Here is a 21,972-nt window from a genome sequence, read left to right on the forward strand (position 1 = left end):
CTGAACACAGATTGAAAGAAGGAAACAAGTCAGAGGGTTTGGATTCAGATGTGGCAGTTTTCATGATTATTTTGTTGTTTTTTTTGTTTGTTTTTTTAAAAAAGTCACACGGTGCTTATATTTGATACAAGCCAATAAAGAGTATTTATTGTTGGATCGAATGCCTGCAATACATGGACATATGCTGTATGGTTTAAAATCTTTTTCTCATGACAGTGTACTAAAAGGGTTTGCTGTTTTCATACTGAGAAAATAAACACATTCTCTATATGGTGTTAGTATTTTCTGAAGTCATGTCAAGTTAGAGAGAGAACTAGTTGTCTTATAGAAAGATGCCCACAGGGATCTGTTGTTTTTTTTCCATTTTTTTTTTCCCACTAGCAGCAGTACAGTGTCAGTCACTGAGCTGTTGCTGACAGTAAGTTGGTGGAGGAGAGTCCATCCACTTGGCCAGTGAAGATGGAGGCAATTTTGGTAATGTCACAGTGGTACACCATCTGACAGGTCAGAATGGTTTGAGCCAAAGCTGTTGATGTAGCTGAGCTCTGTGGAAATGGGATCTGTGGGCTCCTTGATCACCTGTGGAAGACAGAAGAAGTAAAGACAAGTTACAGACAAGCATATCTCCCAAACTATACCTGAAAACATACAGTCATATACTAGTATAGTTCGTGGCTGGGGTAAAGTAATGAAGCCAGTGAGCTCCAGCGCTTACACTGGGTTAGCAGAAAGCTAAAAAGCAGAATGCAGATGATTTACCGGTAGTTGCTCATCCAGCTCATCATCCATCACAATTCACAGATTACTGCCCATAAAATGACAAGTGTAGCCTTGACTTTGACCACAATTTGACTGACCCATTAATTGATCACTACGTATGCATTTGATTAAATTCTGACCAGTACTGAAAGAGGAGCAGCGATTCTTGTGAATTGTGAGCAGACAACAGACGCCTCCGCATGGCATCCGCTCATCAGTCCTTTAGCCTAATGAGCTAATAATTGACAGTGTTCTCCAGAAATGCTGGAGACAAATTAGATTTTAATTCTATGTGGACAATTAGTTTAATTAAAGTCTTCCTGCAGTGGTTTATTGGATATATTAGAAGAAGATTTCCACAACTTTACATCTTTCCATAAACAAGTTAAAAAATAAAGTGAAATGAACCTTTTCTTTGTAAGACATAAAGCACAGAATGTCTCAGAACTCTTCTGATCACAAATGAAACTGGGTAGTGTTGAATGAATAATGCTTTTTATTACTCACTTCATCAAACTTTCTCTCACTGTAGACCTCATTCTTGTCAATAAATGTGAGCATGATCCAGTCACAGATTATGCTACACTACAAGGGAGGAAATAACAAGAGAAGAACAGTTAACAGTGCTTCAAAGAGCGTTCAACTGCCGCTTTAATATCTCAGGATCAAAATAATTAGTCAACACTCACAATCCCAACAGAGGTCATAGCAGTAACTGTGCTGATGATGGTTGGAATAGGACTAAATTTACCAGCCTGCATAAAAATGACACACAGTAATAAAAAGGTAGTCAACAATAAGCAGGAATAAACTGCAGCAATCATTAGAATCTACTCACGTGTCCATGAACTATGATATCTAGTCGAATGCCATAGGCTTTGATTAGTGTCCGAGTTTCTACCCCATCCTTACTGTAGTATTTGGCAAACCTGGAGAATTACACATGAATTACAACAGGAAAAAACAGGTCAACTTATCACAAGACAATTTAAAGATTATTTTAAAAAATGTAGCATAAACGTCAATGTTGGATGCTGGCACCAACCTGTAATAATAACCAGAGTTGGGCAGATCCTTTCGGAGGTCGAGGCGGCGGAATGAGTACGTGGGTTTACAGTGGGAAGGATCCAGATCCAAGTTACACTTCCAGTTGATGAAAACACCAATCACCCCTCCCTAAGCTCAGACAGCATGACAATAGCTTAAGCAGTAATGTACTAATATCCATCCTCGAGACATCATAGAGACAGCATATGTTATTCAGCAATACAACTGTACTGCACTGTTGACACACATGTTTTCCTAAAAGAATCCTTGAAGAATGTGATTCTAAAAAAGAAATACAATTTTCCAGTTTAAAAAAAAAACAAAAAAAAAAACAGAACAAAAAAAAACATGTTTATGTTTTTAGTATTAATAATAAGAGCCTAAAAAAATCTAATTAAATTTTTAGCATAGAAAGAATACAAAGCATTCAAACATGTTTACAAGATTATCTAACCACACTTTGGAAAGCTTTTAAATCCACACAATAAATAAGTGTCTGACTACTTTCTGGGTAATTCCCAAGAGTAAAATTGGGAATAGTCAAACACCAAAACAATAATCACATTAGAATTAACTGAGGAAAAAATCTGGATAAGTACTTCCGCCTAAACCAAAATGATAATGCTCATCACATAAGAATCTGCAAAACAACGTTCCACAGTTTCATATTTACTGAAATGTTACTGTAACTGATTAAGGACAAGGAAGCATGTGCATAAGAAAAATGCTTAATAATAAACACAAAATGATAGAAATAAGTAAATCCCCTTTCAGTCCAAGTTTTATTTGTCTATTTTATGTCTACAGTATATATCTTTTATTTTATGCACCATTTATTCTAATTTCAGGTTGCCTGACTGCCTTTTGTGCAAACTATTAATCATTCCCACATTTCTAATGACCAATAAGCACTGTGCCAGCCAAATATATAAATTCAGTGGAAGGATTAAAAAGCACACACACACACACACACACACACTTAAACATTTTTACGTGAGAAATAATCTCCATGAATAAAATAATGTGAAAATTATGCAGTGCTGGCCTCATACTCACGGTCCTGCAGAGCTCACTAAAATTTTCCCTCGCTTGTGCTGCGATGTATCCCAAGCGGAAGTTGGGACAGTATGGGTCCCTCTCCTCATCGTAGTGACACTTATTCAGGTATCTCTTACTGGCTCGCTTGTTTACAGCATCTTTAGTATTTCCCCTGCCAAAGCCAAGAACATCAGTATCTGCAGCTCAATCGTCCAGAAGCATTAACGTCTATGTGCACATACCCTACCTCAGCACTTTAAATTTGGGGAAGTGGATAGAGTTCCGGATGAACACTGTGAAATTGATGGCCTCCACTAATGGTGGTTCTCTGTTGAAGACAACAAATATTCAACAGTTCCTTAAAATGATTTTGAAGTGGTCTTAGCAGCTGGTTCAGGTTTCATATGTTTGACTGGTTTTGTCATTATTTGGTCAGAGGTGGTGACTAAGAATCTGATGACCTACATCTTCTGACCAGGGACAGCACGGCAGATCTGGTGCCTCCATCTCACCCAATCCCTAGCATCCGCCTCTGTTGCACCAACACTCTGCACGTCCTCCTTCACTACAACCATGCATCTTCACTCTGGCCTTCCTTTTTTCTTTCTTTTTCACCTCCAACTTGACCTCCTGTCATAGTGCCACCGTCTCCAAACCATACACCATAGCAGGTCTCACTACCATCTTGTTTTCACTCTTGCTGTTATCCTTCTGTCACAAATCACCCCTGACAGTCGTCTCCACCCACTCCACCCTGTCCTCTCTCTGCACTCTCTTCTTTGCCTCTCTGGTCCACTGTCTGTTGCTATGAATGGTCAACCTCAGGTATTTAAACTCATCAATCTTCACCACCTCTACTCCTTGTATTCTGTCTTGTTCTACTGACCTTAATTCCTCTTTTCTCTAGAGCATACTGCCACCTCTCCAGGCTCTCTTCAACCTGCTCCATACTCTCACTACAGATCACAAAATGTCATCTGGAAAAATCATAGTCCATGGAGACTCCTACCTGGCATCACCTGTCAGCCTGTCTATCACCACTGCAAACTCAGAGCCAATCCCTAATATAATCCCACCCCCCACCTTGAACTAATTTGTCCCACACCTCACCACTGTCTTGTCATCATACATGTCTTGCACCACCCTCACTATTCCTGAAGTCAACTTAAGGAAATTACAAGAAAGCAGGGTGTATTGAAGAATAAAGCTGGTCATAGCAAATGCTGACTTTCAAACTTGTTAAATGCTTGTTACACCCAGCATTTCCACGAATGTTTGCATAAGGTTTAATAAATTTCTGCACCTATTTCCCATTTTCCTAGCCAAATATTAAGAAATAAAATAAATAAGACTTTTGCACAGCACTGCATGTAAAGCTGTACTTCAATGAGTTGCTGCAAAAACTCTATTAACTGTTTATATATCACATATTTTTTTCCTGTACTGTCTTTCTGACTCATGTTGTCTCAACACAATTTTTTTGTTCTTTTTTTTTTTTTCTTTTAAATTTGTTCTAATATATTTAGGCTCAGTTTGAGTCTGTTCAGAACTTGTATGGATTTTTAGGATGATCCATATAAACCTGACATTATGCTGATTTTGTATGACCTGCCTTACCGTACTACAGCGTATTCCTCAATCGGACACCAGCTTTGTATCTCACACGTTTTAAAGGTGTGGTTGTAGTACTGAACACATCTGCCGGTCCTTCTGCCTGTGAGGAAGTGTTTGAAACAAAGGAAAAGAAAACTGTGGCAAATACAAACCAAAACAGGCACGGAGAACGATTAGGTGAGAAGTGAAAGCATTACCATGGCCACTGAAGTCGACTTCCCCCTCAGTGCAGTCAGAATCTGTCGTGCAGTTGGCGTTGGCAACGCTGAAATGCTAAAGTGAAAGGAGACAGATGTTCAGTCAAGGGAGGACAAAGGTGTCTTTATTACTGAGGACATTTTAGATGACCTCTCACCTCAGCACAGGTGCCTTGTCTCTGATCAAATGTGAATTCTCGTCTTAGTATTGTGCTAATCACATCGCCACCCTAAAAAAAAAAACAACAAAAAAAAAACCAGATGACTTAGTGCGGTTAACTCAAATGTAAAGGCTAAAGGATTCTGACAGAGAAAAACAGGTGAGACTTTTTCTTTGTCACGCCGCACAGTTTTATTCAAGAAATCACCTCTGAGGGTCGGGCGTACTCCACAGTGTCCAGGATCTCATTTCCATGAACCGCTGAACCTTTCATGACAGTGTAAATAGAGCTCTCTGGACGGGTTTCACTCTCTTGGTAAGCTTTCTGACTTATAAAGACATACCTTCAGGATGATAGAAGAGACAGAGGTAATAATGCATTTTCTACCATGATGTCAGTTTTTATTGGAGGTGTCGTGTTACCCTGGATCTGCTCAGCCCTCTTTGCTGAAGCCAAGAAAAAGAGATGACGTACTTCAATATCAAGGCATTTAGTTAAAGAATGATTTAAGATCTGAAATGTATACATGAACAACATGATCGTTACATCGGCTCGTCTTAGACTGAATTTTAACTTCTGATAATAAAGAGAAGGGCTCAGTCATATTCAGTTGCACTGTTAATTTGTGTGCAGTTAATTGCAAAGGGGATGCATTTCCTCAACACAAAATTGCAGTTCATGAGTTGAAATTTTAAAGCTACTGTGCATTTCTTTCATCTTCATGACATATTGTTCACAAAAATGCTTTTAATTTTATTGTAGCTAAACAAAAAAGGATATAGACCAACATGTTATACACAGTCCGACAGAAAAATTGTACAAAAGTTTTGACACATACAGTCATTGGACATGCAAATATAAAAACATGAAGCTTACCAGATGAAATAAGTGATCACAAGAAACTGAACACCCCTGTAAATCACTCCAAGGGTTCTGTTCTTAACCACCATCACCTTAGGAGTCTCATAGTCCCAGAAGCCGTGAATATACTCCTTTAGGAAGTCACGTAGACCCATGATGATATTATAACATGTTTCTGTCATATCCTCAGATGTCCTTGTGAAGTCTTTATGATTTGATGTCTATATTTAGCTTTATATTTCTCTCATTATTTCTTTTTCTCAGTCTTTGGTCCTGCTCAGCTCCAGCCTGCATTTCTCTCAAGCAGCCTGGCACCAGTGAGTGAGAGAGAGGGAGAAGGGGGTGGGGTCCAGATGTGGTTGAAGACAGGCTCAATTTTTTTAATGCCACACTTTTCTGATAAATAAGCTTTATGCCTGGACCAGCATCTGCCTACACAAGAACCTTTTGATTTGTTTTGATTAGATTAGATTTTCTGAATAATGACTTTTTTCTAAATCAAACATATTTAATTACACTGTTGCACGTTTTTTTGTTTTGAAATTGTCAACAACCGCAACTCTACAAGTAACTTAAAATCACTCATTTAGACCACAGTGCAAATGTCTAGATGTTATTTAGTAGAATTTCAGCATGCAAAAATATACATATAGTTAAATATTTTTTGCTATAGAACTATAAAGGTAGCTATATTAAAGTAGTGCTGTCACTTAGAGTTGTGGTCAGTAGTTCACATACATTCAACATGGGAATGACTGCCATGTTAATTTGGGGCTTTAAATGACTAAGCAAGATATATATATATATATATATATATATATATATATATATATATATATATATATATATATATATATATATATATATATATATATATATATATATATATATATATATATATATATATATATATATATATATATATATACTGCTGGAACATCAGCATCACTGTGGACTGAGATTCAAGATTCAAGCTTCAAGATTCAAGAAGTTTATTGTCATGTACACCAAGAGGGTGATGATCAAGAAAGAAGCCCTGCTCCAAAATCAACACCTTCAAGTTTGACTGAAACTTGCAGCTGCCAACACAGACAGGCCAAATACCTTCTGGAGAAAAGCCTTGATATCATCCAGGTAAGGAAATCCCATGAAGCTGATTCTGTTCATCTGGATGTAGCATTATCAATGGGAGAAAACGGTTTGTCATTAATTTAAGTAACTTAGAAGTCAGATGAGACAGAGATAAGAGATATGTTTGGAGGAGTAAAGGTGAGGCTTTCAAACCTAAGATCTCTCAACCAAGTGTCAAGTATGGTGGTGGGTGGTAGCATCATGATCTAGGTCTGTTTTGGCACTGTTACATTACACAAGGTGGATGGAATAATGAAGAAGGAGGACTACTTCACCTTAAATCAATAGCTAGCTGGTTGAAACTTTGACCCAATTAAGTGTTACAACAGGACAATGACTACAAATACACATCAAAACTGGTTTTGGAATAGATAGAGTAGGTTAGCATTAAGCTTGTGGAGTGGCCTTCCCAAAACCCCAAGCTCAACCCTATAGAAAATTTGTGGACTACACTTAAAAGTCAGGTCTGTGCCAGGAAACCAACCGATTGAAATGAACTCTATGAATTCAGCCAAGAAGAGTGGTCAAATATCCAGCCAGAATTATTCTAGAAGCTACTTGATAGCTACTAAAAGCATCTGGTTGAGGTGCAACTTGCTAAGGAACATTTAACCAAATTCAAACTTGTGCAACCATGCAGTTTTTTGTTTATTTATTTATTTGCCCATGTTTCCTTTGAGAAGGGAACATACAGCAAAAAAAAAAAAGGGGGGGGGGGGGGCTGAGAATCACAAAACATGGTAAATAAAAATTTAAAACACAATGAACAAAGTAATAATGCATGTTTTGACTTACCATCTGGTCCATAGTTTTGAATGGGTGCTTGCTTTAGTGCTCAAAGAATGATTCAAATTATTATTTTTAAAGTCATTAAAGATGCACGCTGTGCAAGCATTCACCATGGAAAAACAACAGCTCAAAGAAATCATTAAACGCCTAAAAAGTACCATAGCATTCATGCCCATGATGAATCTATGCAAATGTCTAACCACAACTGTAGCACTGCATGACATTGTGTTATCATTGGATGGCTGGAGAGCTAATATCATTAAGCAGGCTATAAAAGTGCTATAATATTGCAAACAATTCGGTTTTCCTCATTATTTGGATGAACCTTACACTTTTTTCTCTTTTTTTTTCCCCCGTGCTGCTAATTTTCCAAGTAGATTTCCAGTTCCCTGGCCGGTGTTTAAATAATTCTGGTCTGTCAGCTTTCACACTTACTCATTAGACTAATCCACTCTACCGAATAGATGTAGATTTAAAAAAAGCAACCCAATATTCGAATTATATGAAAAAACAAGCTTCAGAATTTTTTAATTATTACAAACTTGCAACCTCTCAAATATGCCACCTGTAGGTTCACTGTAGGTGGCGCAATTGAGTATATACATATACATAATTGAGTATATATAACTGTGGCAAAACCAAATATACCTTTACAGTGTGCAAAGTGCCATCTCTGACCGACGTGTTGAATTCAGTGAAATTATACAAAAACTGCGGCGTACAGCTGATATATCTGCAAATGCTTTACTTTCAAAGGCTGTTTTCTGCATTCTTTTGTAAACAGGCAGATAACCGGCCCATTCCTGGGTCCTAATTACCGTTCGGTTGGTCCGCCTCCTTCGCGCATGTCAGAGGACACGTGCAACTGCTCCGGGTCGAAGTGTCTCCTTTTGCATTGTTTTATTTGAACACAATTACATTTGGATAAACCTCTGCGGAGGGCCGAAACGGTCTGTAAATGGGAGGTCTTCAAAAGAAGAAGGTAGGTGTGGGCGTTCGTTAAAGTCGGGCGCGTTATTATCGAAAATCTGGCTCTCCAGTTAGCTAACACAGCTAGCTGAAAGTTTGTTTTTCTCAAACAGTAGATTTTCTTGGGTGCTGATGAGTTCAATGTTTTTGGTTCGCGTATACCGTTTGAGTTGAATATGATCATCTCCCCGTGTTTTCCAGTTTGAGAGTGGCTCTGCCACCAACTACATCACCAGAAACAGAGCTCGGAAGAAGCTGCAGCTCAGCCTCCCAGACTTCAGGTAACGTTACAGCACTGGTGGTGGTAGGGAAGCTCTGGCGCACATGGTGTGTGAGGGGTTTAAATCACGATATACAGTGCCAGTTAAAAGTGCGTGTCAAAACTTTTGACTGGTACTGTATGTTCATGTACCCCGCTAGTGAAGTATTTGTTCACCATTATTATAAAGTAGCCTACGCTTTCTGAAGGAAGGGAATGGTGTCCATATACTGTACTAAAGCTGTGTATTCATCTCCATGGTGGTCACATTTGTCTGTAGAGTTCAACAAATTTTCCGTCATGCATACATTTGGTCTCAACCTAAGATATCCAAGCAGATGTTTCTGGCTTTGCAATTTAAAATAGCTATACTGAAATAAATATTGGTACTCCTTTCCAAGCTTTCCCAAGCTACAGAGTATGCATAAACGATTAACATATTCAACACTATAAACGCTGCCCGTAACTACTGGAATACTATTAGCCCCACATCTAAACCTTGGCAGATAACACTGAATAGACTCGTCCTTTAAGGGGTCACCACAGCAGACTACCTGTCTCCATCTCGCCCTATCTCTAGCATCCTCCTCTGTCACAGAAACCCTCTGCATGTTCTCCTTCATCCATGAATTTTCTCTGAGGTCTTCCTCTTTTCCTCCTGCCTGGCAGCTCCATCTTCAGTATCCTTTTTCCAGTATATCCACCATCCCTCCTCTGCATATGCCCAAAACAACTCAGTCTTTCCTCTCTGACTTTGTCTCCAAACTGCTCAACCTGAGCTGTCCCTCGTTTTATCCTGTGATACTGGTCACTTTGATCACATGTTCGTAATTACTTTTTAACACTATTATTATTTATATGATCTGATGTGGAAGCATAAATGCAAAACCTTTTTTCTTTCATGTGATATACATATTAATTTAACAAAATATTCTGGGGTTTTTTAAATGATTAGTCTTATTAGATTTGATCATATTCACTAATGATAAACGGCAGAACATCAGTTCCATTGCTTATGTCATCACAACAACTTTGCTCCAGGTTTGTTCCACATTCCATCGTCCAGCAGCTAGACGTATCCAGAAAGCAGCCTTGTTTCAGAAAAATAATTTCTCCTCTGTCTAATTTTTCAGGCGACTGTGCATTCTCAAAGGCATATATCCTCATGAGCCAAGGCACAAGAAGAAGGTGAACAAGGGCTCTACAGCCCCAAGGACCTTCTACCTGCTCAAAGACATCCGCTTTCTGCTCCATGAGCCAGTTGTTGCCAAGTTCAGAGAGTACAAGGTATTTTAAATGACAAACAGGTCTTGAATTACTTCTCCTCTACAAAAATGCAATTTAAACCAGTGTGCTTGAATTACTTTTTCCTTGCCATTTATTTGTTGTATAGTTTGATTTTAGTATTTTTAATATCTTTTTGTTACTTCACTGAAATTTTTCATTTGTCATGGTGTGCACAAAATTTTAATGCCAACATTTATTATCTTTACAGATATTTGTACGTAAGCTTAAGAAGGCTTATGGAAAAACGGAGTGGTCTGCAGTAGAAAGACTGAGAGAGAACAAGCCGACTTATAAATTGGACCACATCATCAAAGAAAGGTGGTGCAGTTATTCTTTATACTCAACATAGGAGGGCATAGTTGAGCTTGACTGTATTGTTTTTTGTTTTTCTCTGCTGCTGTATGAATTCAGTTGAAATGTTTGTGTACATGTAGGAAAAGATCTTTCATATATATGAAAATTAACATTTTTTTTCCTTTTAAATATAAGAGATTTAAAACAAAAATGATTGCTTGTGCTTCTTTATTTGGCAGGTATCCAACCTTCATTGATGCCCTCCGTGATATCGACGATGCCCTCTGCATGTGCTTCCTCTTCTCCACTTTCGCCAGAACAGGAAAATGCCATGTGCAGACAATCCAGCTGTGCAGACGCCTCACCGTGGAGTGGATGAACTATGTGATTGTTTCTCGTTCCCTGCGAAAGGTGCAAGTTCACATTGCACAATAACCTATAATAACCTATTGACTTGACTTGTGAGAGTTAATTGACCTGTATTCTCTAATACACTAAACGTTTGTCTGTTCTGATAGGTTTTCCTCTCCATCAAGGGAATATATTACCAGGCTGAGGTGATGGGGCAGCTGATTACATGGCTGGTGCCATACCAGTTCTCCCATGATGTAAGTGCAGATTGGCAAATTGCAGTCAACAGGGATTATGCTAATAATTAGCACTCACGTTATTACTGTGGGGTTACACTGTAGGTTGCTAGGCCTGCATTGTAAATAAAAATGTATTAATGACGTGCATGGTCATTAAAAAATCAGCTGAATGTGTGGCTCTTATGAACAAGAAAACTAAAACGAATTTGCTGATTGTCTTAACCTGTTTCGGTAATTTGTATGTATTGAAATTAGAATATCCTGCAAGTTATAAGTGGCTGTGTTTGCACTTGTGCCGATAAATCTACCACTAAAACTTGGTCAAACTGTTTTTTGCTTTTTTAGCATCCAGTTGATGTTGACTACAGAGTAATGGCCACGTTCACAGAGTTGTACACCACTCTCCTGGGATTTGTAAATTTCAGACTCTACAGTTCCCTCAACTTGGTTTACCCACCAAAGGTATTGTGGACTGTAATATAATTGGCATTTATGATCAATTGGTCATATGCTATCAGACCTGTCCTCTGTTAATATCACCTCTCCTCTTGCAGCTGGACAGTAATGCAGAGTCAGAGCTGAAAGAAGAGAATGAGGATGACTATGCCATGAATTCAGAAAGTTACTTAGAGGTGAGTCACTTTGTTTAACTTCCTGAGACCCTGCATCCACATTACATTTTGGCTTTGCTACACCTTATACTTCATTGTGCTCAATAGTATTTTATACTTTAAGTCATGTTGTTTTTGTTGTGTTATGCTATAAAATAATCCCAGTGTACATCTGAGGACATTGTTTTTCTCACAAAAGTATGTAACAACCATGCAACAAAATACAACTTCCTGTTTAAAGAGAAGGCTTAGTATATACACATATCAGGTCCATCTAATCACAAATATCTAGGAGAAATTGAAAATGCATTGCAAACAGGAGCTCGGGTCTCAGGAGCTTAAAAAGGTTTCAAAGACCTTACTACAATGAAGCTGATATCTCCCTTTGTTAATGAACGTTGCTAGTGCTAATGGCGGTGCCCGCTAGCAAACTGTGGGGATAGCGATTCATTCTGGTATCTTAACAGCTGAAATTATCAGACCAGTGAGCACAACACACACGCACGCACGCGTGCGGGGGTGCAGAGAGCAGTGGAGGCAAGGAAAAATGGGTCAGTGATGATCCACTCGGTTTTTCCCCGCAGTCCCCTCAAACACTGTGGCCGGCTTTTGTCTAGTGAGTGCAGGCTGTTAGATCACTGTTTACCTCATAATGGTGGGGGTGTAGCATCCAGATCTATTTACTCTGGAGGAGGCTGTAAAACTTTATGAAAGGAGCTGATGCAGGTTGATAAGTTAGAGAAGCTCACTTCTCTCTGATGACAGTGATACTGAGGTGAGTTGTTGAGGATTTTCATAAATTTTCCATTGGTAACCACTCCTGTTTTTACTACTGTTAGCCAGTGTTACTGAAACTTATGAGGTGGATCAAACGTTGTCAACAACTTGGACACTGAGCAAATAAACTCATACGAGGTGAGAATGTAGTCAAACTCTTAATTAGTGGGAAAGTGTGATTATTAGGGCACCTAACATTAGCTGGCATGCTATTAGCTTATAACCTGCTGCTGCTGGTGTTGTTGTTTTAGCCGGCTCTTGTCAGATTTCTGTAGACAGGAGGGTCGCAGGTCTGATCTGCTGGCAATAAGTAGATGCAACAATATTGGGAATAAATAAGCATGTTTATTCAGATTTTAATGTGTTAGAGCCCCGATTTTAGTTCAGGAGATGATGAGGTGGAGATGATGGAGAAGACAGAGCAGTGGTGGAGCAGGCAGATGAGGAAGAGGAGGAGGACGAGAAAGAGATGATAAGAAATATGACATTTACAAAGCTTAAATGGTCATATATAGTTTAAAAGAGCTAATTGTGATTTTTAATTAAAGCTCATTTATAATTGACAGTTTACAGCAGTTTTTTTTTGTGTGTGTTTTTGTTCTATATTTAGGTATTTAGAGCATTCATCAGATTCTGCCTTTCTTTCCAAATTCTTGGGAATCTGGTGCATTCTAGTAGAATTCTATTGGGGTATAGAGGCTTAAACTCCTCAGAGAGAGGATTGTTGGTTATCCAGAGTAACTATTTGAGTATTTATTGGGACAGAATGTTTTTTATTGTAGAAAGTTGACTTAAAAGATGCAGCATCAAGTATTTTTGATAAAACTATATTACTGCTTGTTTGTTGCAAGGGGCTAGTCATGGTATTGGGTGACGCTTTCTTAGGAAGGGCTGTCAAACCGCATTAGCCTCTTAGTTGATTCAAACATCTGTTTTGGAAGTGAGAAATCTGCCATAATAAGAGGAAGACGTGATAACAGACAGAAATTTCACATAGCCTCTCCAGGGAGATAGAATGGCATTGGGTTGTTCAAAATATATGCACAAGTGGTTGTGAATGTTGGGTGCTTTTCAGAAAATGTGTCATAGATGACCCCTGAATCCAGCTTTACAGGGTAACGGCGCTTTAAAGCTTCACTTTCCTGGCTTCACCAATCTACTAAAGAGATGGCTTTCTGTCGTTCAAGCACAAGTCACCTTCATTTTAATGTATTGAGTTGCTGCCATGTGATTGGCTGATTGTATATTTGTGTAAATAAGGAATTGAACAGGTGTATCTAATAAAGTGGCTAAGTGTATTTATTAACTTGTAAATACAGTACTTAACATAAGTCTGTGTAGATTCTCAGTCATCCAGGTCATAGTAGTCTCTGGAGCTTGAAAAAGGCGACTGGACTTCTTTTTGTTTCTTGAAGACGTTTCACCTCTCATCCGAAAGGCTTCTTCAGTTCTCAACCAAGTCACACCCTAAGACAAAAACTGGTTCATCCCAAGGACAAACCCGCCAAACACAAGATCAGCGATGTAGTGTACGCTGTTCAGTGCAGTGAAGAGTGCTCGGACCTCTACATTGGTGAAACCAAACAGCCTCTTCACAAACGAATGGCACAACATAGAAGAGCCACCTCGACAGGACAAGATTCAGCAGTACATCTGCATCTGAAGGAAAAAGGGCACTCTTTTGAGGATGCCAATGTTCACATTTTGGACAGGGAAAACAGATGGTTTGAAAGAGGAGTGAAAGAAGCCATCTATGTCCACTGTGAACAACCATCATTGAACAGAGGAGGTGGATTACGTCACCAACTTTCCCCCGCTTACAGTGCTGTCCTGAGCTCCCTTCCCAGACGTCTCAACCCCCATTCACACCTTTGTTCCAGTGACCTCAATAGGCCACAGGAAACAATGGAGCGGAGTCCTAAATTGGTTTCAACTGAAACCACTGATTAAATATGACCCACGCCCCCTTCACACCTGGGCACATGTGTTCACGCACATGATCAATAGAGGGTCATAACCACCTCCAGGGGACTACGCCCACAGGGGTTTAAATACCTGGGTCTCTCCACCATTTGGTTGAGAACTGAAGAAGCCTTTCGGATGAGAGGTGAAACGTCTTCAAGAAACAAAAAGAAGTCCAGTCGCCTTTTTCAAGCTCCAGAGACTACTTAACATAAGGTCTTGCCCTTTATTTCATTTGACACTTTGATGAGAGCTCAACATGTAGGGTATCAAAAACACTTCTGTATATTCATAAAGAAATTATTTAATCTTGTGTTTTTACAGAAACAAGTACTTAAACTGAACTGGGATTTCAATCTGTTAAACACATGCAATGTACGGTGAAAATGCTAAAACTGAACAGATTGTTCTCCTGTTTTTGGCTATACAGAAACTATCAGCTCTGAGTGCCAGTCTGGCACGTGTGGTTTCTTCTGCAGAGGAGGAGGAGGCTCAACTCGACCAGTTTCCAGTTGAAGGGGTAAGAAAGCCAGCTCACAAAACAGGAAAGTTTTAATTATGCAAAGAGTAAATATTTGTTATTGTGAGAAATATCATCTAAACATGCAGAAGAACAGTTTTGGGGGGTTTAATTGGTCTCTAAGGGTAAATATTAAAGGTGACATCAGTTTATCTTTTGGAGGTGTGAAACAGGGGATTTACAGCTTTATGTTTGGTTGCTATAGAAGACATGTTTCTTACCCTGGGAAGCTTGTTTTGACCGACTGGTTTGAAGTTACCAGCTGTTCCCAGTTCATTTTACTTCTCTAGAACAGTAGGAAAAAAATGCAGTCTATGAACTTCTCTGTCCAGAGTTCAGCTTTTTTTTTTTTTTTTTTTTTTTTTTTCCTGAAATGGATGTAGCTTTGCTTTTTTGTAGCCATTTTTTTATATTATTGTTATAATTGGACTTATTCATTTCACTATTATTGTAAGTATTGCAAATAACATCAGAATTCTAGTAATAATAATTTCACAGGTTTGCATCCATTGAAATAAAAAAAAAAAATACATTATCTGTTGTGGAACAGTTTTTCACTTATGGGGGAAAAGCCTTTTACCTCAAGCATAATCACTTGGTCATGATTACTTTATGAATGAAAAATGCATCTCATTATTCGAGAGTATTTCAGGTCCACTCAACCTGAATGATCTTTCAACAGTACAGCTTTCACATGACTAAAGTGCTTTAACCAGGTATTTATGAATCCAATATGGGAACTAGGGCGTAATATCGTGGATGTTTGTATCATGATTTCTGTCTTCATTTCAGAATTGTTACACACCTAATGAGCATTTTTTTTTTTCTTTTTTGTGGGACTTTTTCTTTTCTTTATGGACATACATCTAGGTTGAAACAAAAAAGACATTAGAGCTGTAGTACAAAGCAAGGTAACTGGCTGACCCAAGTAACTTCAGGACTTAATTGTTCTGTAACATGAGGTGCAACTTCCTGATTAACTTGTGCATAGAAATGGTGTATTTTACCTGAGCTTTGCAGTTGTGCTCATTTTTTTGTCCCTAAACGTTTTTGGAGAAGGTAACAGATAAAATCTGCACATAATAAAAGTAGAGCCTGCTAACCAGTCGCTTTTCTTGGAAAGTAGCATCACCATTGTTGTGATATCCTGTGGGGCTTGGTGTTTTTAGAGTGTGATCAGGTTTCCCTGATGAGTCTCGATTGCAGACAGAGAATCTCAAAGGAAGCAACTGTAATCCCTCGAGCTGTTTTCTGCTAGCTGCAGGCAGCCTCAAAGCTGTTTCCTTGGTTCATTTGTTACTGTAGCCATAATCCTAAAGCAGAGAGCACTAGAGTGTATATGCTGAGCTTGTAGGGGTGGCTGTGGCTCAGGAGGTAGAGCAGCTCATCTACTAATCGGAAGATTGGTGGTTTGATTCCTGGCTGCTCCGGTCTGCATGCCAAAGTATACTTGGGCAGGATTCTGAACCCCAAGTTGCTCTCCGATGCAACCATCAGAGTATGAATGTGTGTGAATGTTAGATAGTAATCACTTAGCTGTACAAGGAAGTGCTTGCATGAATGGGTGAATGCAAATGTGTTAAAGTGCTTTGAGTGCTCGGCTAGAGTAGAAAAGCGCTATATAAGAACACTTCCACATAAGCATATTCTCCAGATTGAATTCTCTTTTTACTTTTGTTAAACAGAATTTGTATTTAATTTACAATCCATCTAACCTTCTGAGATGCAGATGTAGTATGTTCAAGGTCTTTAGTAGGTGACAAAAACCACTTGGTTCAAGGCTGCTAACCTGAAACCAGTGGCCAAGCAGGCTACAAACGTCCTTGCTTGCATTCCAGAGCTGGGGAATGCAGGGGGTGGTCATGCAGTTTACTGCAAATCAGCCCTGTAAAACCAACCCCAGCCATTTGTGATCCTAAGTAGAGCCAGGGGCAAGATATTGTAGGTTGCAGGCTTACCAGTGGCTTGTGATTTGTGGTATAGGATAACACTCAAAAGCCGCTTTTCCATACGGAACAACTCGGCGCGGGTCAACTCAGTCAGCACAACTCGGCACGGTCGTGTTTTGTTTCCATTGCAATTGAGGGCCGCCACAATGTGGGTGGAGTCGATATAGCAGCGCGGGCAGTAGTCTCATGATGTAACTCGTATGCGGCTCAAAACACAACACAACAATAGATAAGATAGAGGCAAGCTAACAGCTAATGCCAGTTTAATATCATCATCATGCATAAGTCCCCATACAATGTTTTAATGGATGAAGGTTATCATTGTTAAGTATAACCCTATACCCCCGAACATGTTATAATTGGCTCAGTGTACTTCCAAAGTGTCGCCGTTCATGTACTTACGATTACTGTAATAAAACCATAGTAATACACTATGTTGGTTGTGAAGTGCAGTTTCTCAGCTTTCAGAAACTGAATTTTTTTCGATAGGACAAACAGGCGCGTTAATACGGCAATTCAAAGTTCCTTTGATCAGCCGCCTCAGGCTCTGTGCTAACCACCTGTTCGGCTAGTAGGGGCAGTTAACTGGTGCTTCAGCGGTGATCACCCGGCAGTAAAGGGTTATAATATGTATACTGTTTGTGCGTTTCAGATGGCTCTCATGTTGCAAAACTACCACTGTAAACTGTCAGTCTGGGCATTAAACTGATGTTTTGCGTGTCTCCAGTTTTTTACTGTCGGGTTTTTAAACTGGCACGGTTGATTCTGGTGAAGCAGTCACTCTCATGACTCTGCTAGTGACGACACTACCTGGCCAATCAGTGGCATGCTGTCCTCCACGTCACATCTTTGTATCGCCTCTGATCGCTTAGGGCCTCAGGTGAGTGAGTACAGAAAAAGGACCGGCAAAGTGTACCTGATTCTAATGGAAATGCCGTCAAATCGCGAGTCGTTCCGTATGGAAAAGTGGCTAAAGAGTCTTTCACCACTAGGAGTTTGGACCATTTTGCTCCGTTTGGTAGTGGCACATGGAAAACCAGCCACATCTGTGCCATCTGCATGCATTTAGTGGCATGCCACCCATATGATTGATAGGCAGTGGGGAGGGAAATGTGTGCCACATCTCGAGAGATTTGTACATGCTCCCCCTGGCCTGCAGATTTGAGGGCCCTCATGAAGGCCCTGCAGGATTATGAAGAAATTGATTATGGAGAGGCTAATGTGATAGTGGGGAAGACTTAGTCCAAAGATGCTAATTGTTTTGCTGTCTTAAGGTAGCCAGTCAACCAAGGCATGCCATAGCAATAGCTAGGCAATAATGCAAGCAACAAACACTACAAGCTAAGCTTGTAGAAAAACATGCAGGAGAATGAGAGAGCAACTACTGCTGCAGAAGTGTTAATGTTGCACATCACATAACCCTGTTAGTACCAACACTGGAGAGAAGGGTGGTGTCTGTGACCAACTTCCCATCTGCAACACAACACAGTTTCAATTTTCAGTCTTGATTATACTATTACATATTACATATTACTATTACAGATTTTATGGGTTTAGATTGCTTTTCACATGTTAAATGTCAGTCTCCAGACAGATTTGTGATTGGTCAGCTGATGCCACCAATACATGTTTTATGTATAGGTGCATCTACTCCATCTGAGATAACAATTTAACACCAGTTCAGACAGTTAATAACCAGAAGCTCAGTTAATGTTTTCCCTTTAATTCTTTACTGCAGGAGGACATGGAGAAGATGGAGGCTAGAGAAAAGGAATTGAAACAGCAGGAAGCTCATAAAAAGATTTTTGAGGGACTTAAGTTCTACCTCAACAGAGAAGTTCCCAGAGAGTCGCTGGCGTTCATCATCAGGTGAGCAAGAAATGTGCAGTAAACTAAAGAAACGTCTGTGCAAATCTCAAACTGACTCAGCTTTGTGTATTTCTGCTGCCTTTCAGGTGTTTTGGAGGTGAGGTATCCTGGGACAAGTCTGTGAGCATTGGCAGCACATATGATGTGACAGATGAGACTATCACCCATCACATTGTTGACAGACCCAGCATTGACAAACAGTATATCAACAGGTAATGGAATGCTGTGGTTTTCATATTTTCTATCATTTCTATCAGCTAATTTTAGCATATAATTATTAATCCTAGAGACAGAAAGTCTGTTATTCATGTATATTACAATGTCTCAGTGTAGTATTTCCAATAGCTTTCGTCATAGAACCCTTGTTCTTCATTTTGAGACACTTTTCCAAGCCCTTCGTGTATTTTGTTTTCTTCACCGAAGAGCAAGATTATGTTCTCATTGTTTCTTAGAAGAAACAGGAAAATATGCATTCATTTACTGTCATAACAAGCATGTTTCATAAATTTTACTTGTTGTTTCAGAGACTACATCCAGCCCCAGTGGGTGTTTGACTGTGTCAATGCCAAAATGCTCTTACCTGTGGAAGATTATTTCCTTGGGGTGACTCTGCCTCCTCACCTGTCTCCATTTGTGGAGGAGAAGGATGGTGACTACATGCCTCCAGAGAAACTGAAGATAATGGCCTTACAGCGAGGAGAAAAACCTGGTGCGGATCAGGCCTTTTATTTATATCTCACTGTTTATACAGGTCACACATGTAATTATGGTGGGCGAGGTTTGATGTGGATCAGATAAACAGTTTAAAAGAGAATAAACAAAGATTTCTTTATTTATTAAAAGGATTTGTCATGACAAAGTTTTTTTTTTTTTGTTTTTTTTTTTATCAAAGTCCTAAAAAGCCATTTTTGCAAAATACAATAATTATAGAAATTCCAAATAAAATACTGCATTAGGTGCGCACAGGTGTCACACAGGTGTTCAGATGTCATCACCATTAATTTTGAGTCATTCCTTTTTATTCTTTTTATAGGCAACGAAGAAGAAGAAGAGGAGGAGGAAGAGGAAGAAGAGGAGGAAGAGGAAGAAGAACAAGAAGAGGAAGAGGATGACAATGGTGATGAAGAGGAAGTAGCAGAAGAGAAGAACCTTAAAAAGATGGAAGAACAAAGATCCCAGGGCAAGGTGATATTCCTGGTCCTATTTTCTTTTCTTTTTTTCTTTTTTTTTTTGAATTTTTTGAATTTTTATTGACTTGTCTCTTCTTTTTAGTCTCTACAAGTCAAAGTGACGCCTGGAAAATTGAAGGTAGAAAATAAAACACGCCTGGAGCAGGAGGAGAAAGCAGAGGAGAAACGTTTGGCCATCATGATGATGAAGAAAAAGGAAAAGTACCTCTACGACAAAATCATGTTTGGAAAGAAAAGAAAAATCCGTGAGGTGTGTATTATCCCATGGCGATAAGTGTGTGTGTTCAACTTAAAAACTTCAACATTGAATATTTTACTATTGATAGCGAGCATTTTATCGCAGATCACAATGTTTACCAGTATATTGTTGGTGCTGTATCGAGAACAGTTAAGCCCAGCGATGACCCCACCCACCCCTGAGTTCACTGAGCTTAAAAATGCTTATGAAACTGGTGTTGAGTATCTTTCATTAACCAAGCTCCTTCTCTTCTTACAGGCCAACAAGCTTGCTGCTAAGAGGAAGGCTCATGATGATGCTGAGAAAGCAAAGAAGAAAAAGGCCAGAAAGTAACTTGTGCCTTCTTCAGATTGACTGTGTGTCTTTCAGCTTGAGTACAATACAGGTTTACATGTCATAAAACCTGTAAGTACATGAAAGCTCTGTGTGTTACACGCACTCTAATTTGGGTGCATTGACCTCTGCATAATTTCAAACTGAAATGCAGGATGTCACAAATGCTAATTGTGTAATTATTGATGTAAAAGTAACTGTATGATCTGTGCTCCACTATCTGTATTGTACAAGATATCTTCCACTTTATTTTAAAATCTGTATTTGAAACTGTATTTTACAGTAAAACAGACTGAATTAAACCTTTTACTTGTGACATTGTATCATTAAGAAGAAATGCTTCTGTTTGTGGCGGTGGCACAGTGAAAAAGGAATATTATCCCTCAAACAGATGCTTTATGGCAGATGAACTGCCCCCAGTTGTCACTTTGCAAAGCTTTGTATGGATCAAGAGATGCTCAATGGCTAGGAATATAATCCCCACCCAAACAAGGCTAAAGGGTTCACATCTGCAGAGGCTGAGGTCAAGCTGCTGCTGTCAGTTGGACCTTTTAACACTTGAGCAGTGGGTGGAGATGACGAAGAAGCACAACCTCCTCTGGTGCACAAGACTTTGCAGAGCACCACCTCAGGGCAGAGGCTGCACCCATCATGCCCTGCACTCACCCTGCACTCCTGGGTCTTTTCACCCGACTTGCGCCCTCTCATCCCTCGCCTCGCAGTGGATCTGCATTCCTTACAAGCCCACCAGTTCGAGTCTCAGCCTGGCACTCAAGCAAAGGCTCTCCCTGCTCAACAAAAGCAACACTGTCATGCCTGAGCATGACAAATGTGGGTTGACCACAGATCCAGTTTGCCTTCCAAGAATCAGGGCATCAATACAGAGGAAGATGGTGCTCATGCGTGGTGTATTGGCTGGAATCATGACAACATATTGGTACTTCCTGTACACACTGCCAAACAGACTTGTCACTAGTGTTTGTTCTCTACTGAAATGTTTGTCAAGGATGGCAGTTTCACTGGCAGAAAATACTGTGTCCTCTGACTTGTATTTTTCAGAGTTAATATATTAACAGCTTTTAGTTAATGAATTGCAGACAAGGCTAAGGGAGAGAAAAAGATAAATCCTTTTGTAAAACTTAAAAGTTGGTTCACGGTTTGGTCATGGGAAAATGGAGATGGCATTTGCTATCTGATCTGGTGTTAAATTTAATATTTGTTCATTCGTCCCTGCTAAATAGGCACTGCAAACAATCCACACTCAGAGCAGTCTTGATCAACTAGTACAGTTAGTCTTTGTGCTCCGGATTTCTGCATTTGTTCTTTTTATGCTGTTTTCCACCCCTCCTATCAGCTTGCAGCTCAGACTCCAGTCTCAATGGCCTTCTGTATGTAGACACTGAATAGGCACTATACAGCCTCACTCCTCCCCCACCATTTCTACCTCCCTTCTTCCCTCCCTCTTTTGCTCCCTGACAAGTGCATGTCCCTCGACACTCACCCTGACGTCACAGGTGACTCGAGCCG

General features: G+C 39.6%; 2 protein-coding genes across 3 annotated transcripts; one reads left to right on the top strand and one right to left on the bottom strand.

Moving 5' to 3' along the window:
- Positions 1-120: 120 nt before the first annotated feature.
- On the bottom strand, positions 121-8,373 carry p2rx2 (purinergic receptor P2X, ligand-gated ion channel, 2). Of its 2 annotated transcripts, none has more exons than XM_030737978.1 (12): positions 8,246-8,373; positions 5,024-5,159; positions 4,814-4,885; positions 4,656-4,731; positions 4,462-4,558; positions 3,092-3,172; positions 2,863-3,016; positions 1,805-1,935; positions 1,598-1,688; positions 1,449-1,514; positions 1,267-1,344; positions 121-579 (listed from the first exon to the last, which is right to left on the bottom strand). In XM_030737978.1, exons 2-12 carry the CDS (start codon positions 5,087-5,089, stop codon positions 481-483), a joined length of 1,011 nt encoding a protein of 336 aa, XP_030593838.1. In that variant the 5' UTR covers positions 5,090-5,159; positions 8,246-8,373; the 3' UTR covers positions 121-480. The 2 variants fall into 2 exon arrangements, with proteins under 2 accessions (XP_030593838.1, XP_030593837.1); XM_030737977.1 differs by lacking the exon at positions 8,246-8,373 and adding an exon at positions 5,693-5,952.
- A 56-nt stretch (positions 8,374-8,429) lies between these two features.
- Positions 8,430-20,747, top strand: pes (pescadillo). Its single transcript, XM_030737488.1, has 15 exons — positions 8,430-8,579; positions 8,768-8,847; positions 9,959-10,112; positions 10,321-10,430; positions 10,646-10,817; positions 10,925-11,014; positions 11,342-11,458; positions 11,551-11,628; positions 14,777-14,866; positions 18,554-18,684; positions 18,771-18,896; positions 19,209-19,393; positions 19,718-19,869; positions 19,957-20,124; positions 20,371-20,747. The coding sequence occupies exons 1-15, from the start codon at positions 8,556-8,558 to the stop codon at positions 20,443-20,445; spliced, it is 1,752 nt and encodes a 583-aa protein (XP_030593348.1). The 5' UTR covers positions 8,430-8,555; the 3' UTR covers positions 20,446-20,747.
- Positions 20,748-21,972: the final 1,225 nt, after the last annotated feature.

This window comes from Archocentrus centrarchus, chromosome 9 (assembly GCF_007364275.1).
Source record: "Archocentrus centrarchus isolate MPI-CPG fArcCen1 chromosome 9, fArcCen1, whole genome shotgun sequence".
In the NCBI taxonomy this organism is placed as follows: Eukaryota; Metazoa; Chordata; class Actinopteri; order Cichliformes; family Cichlidae; genus Archocentrus; species Archocentrus centrarchus.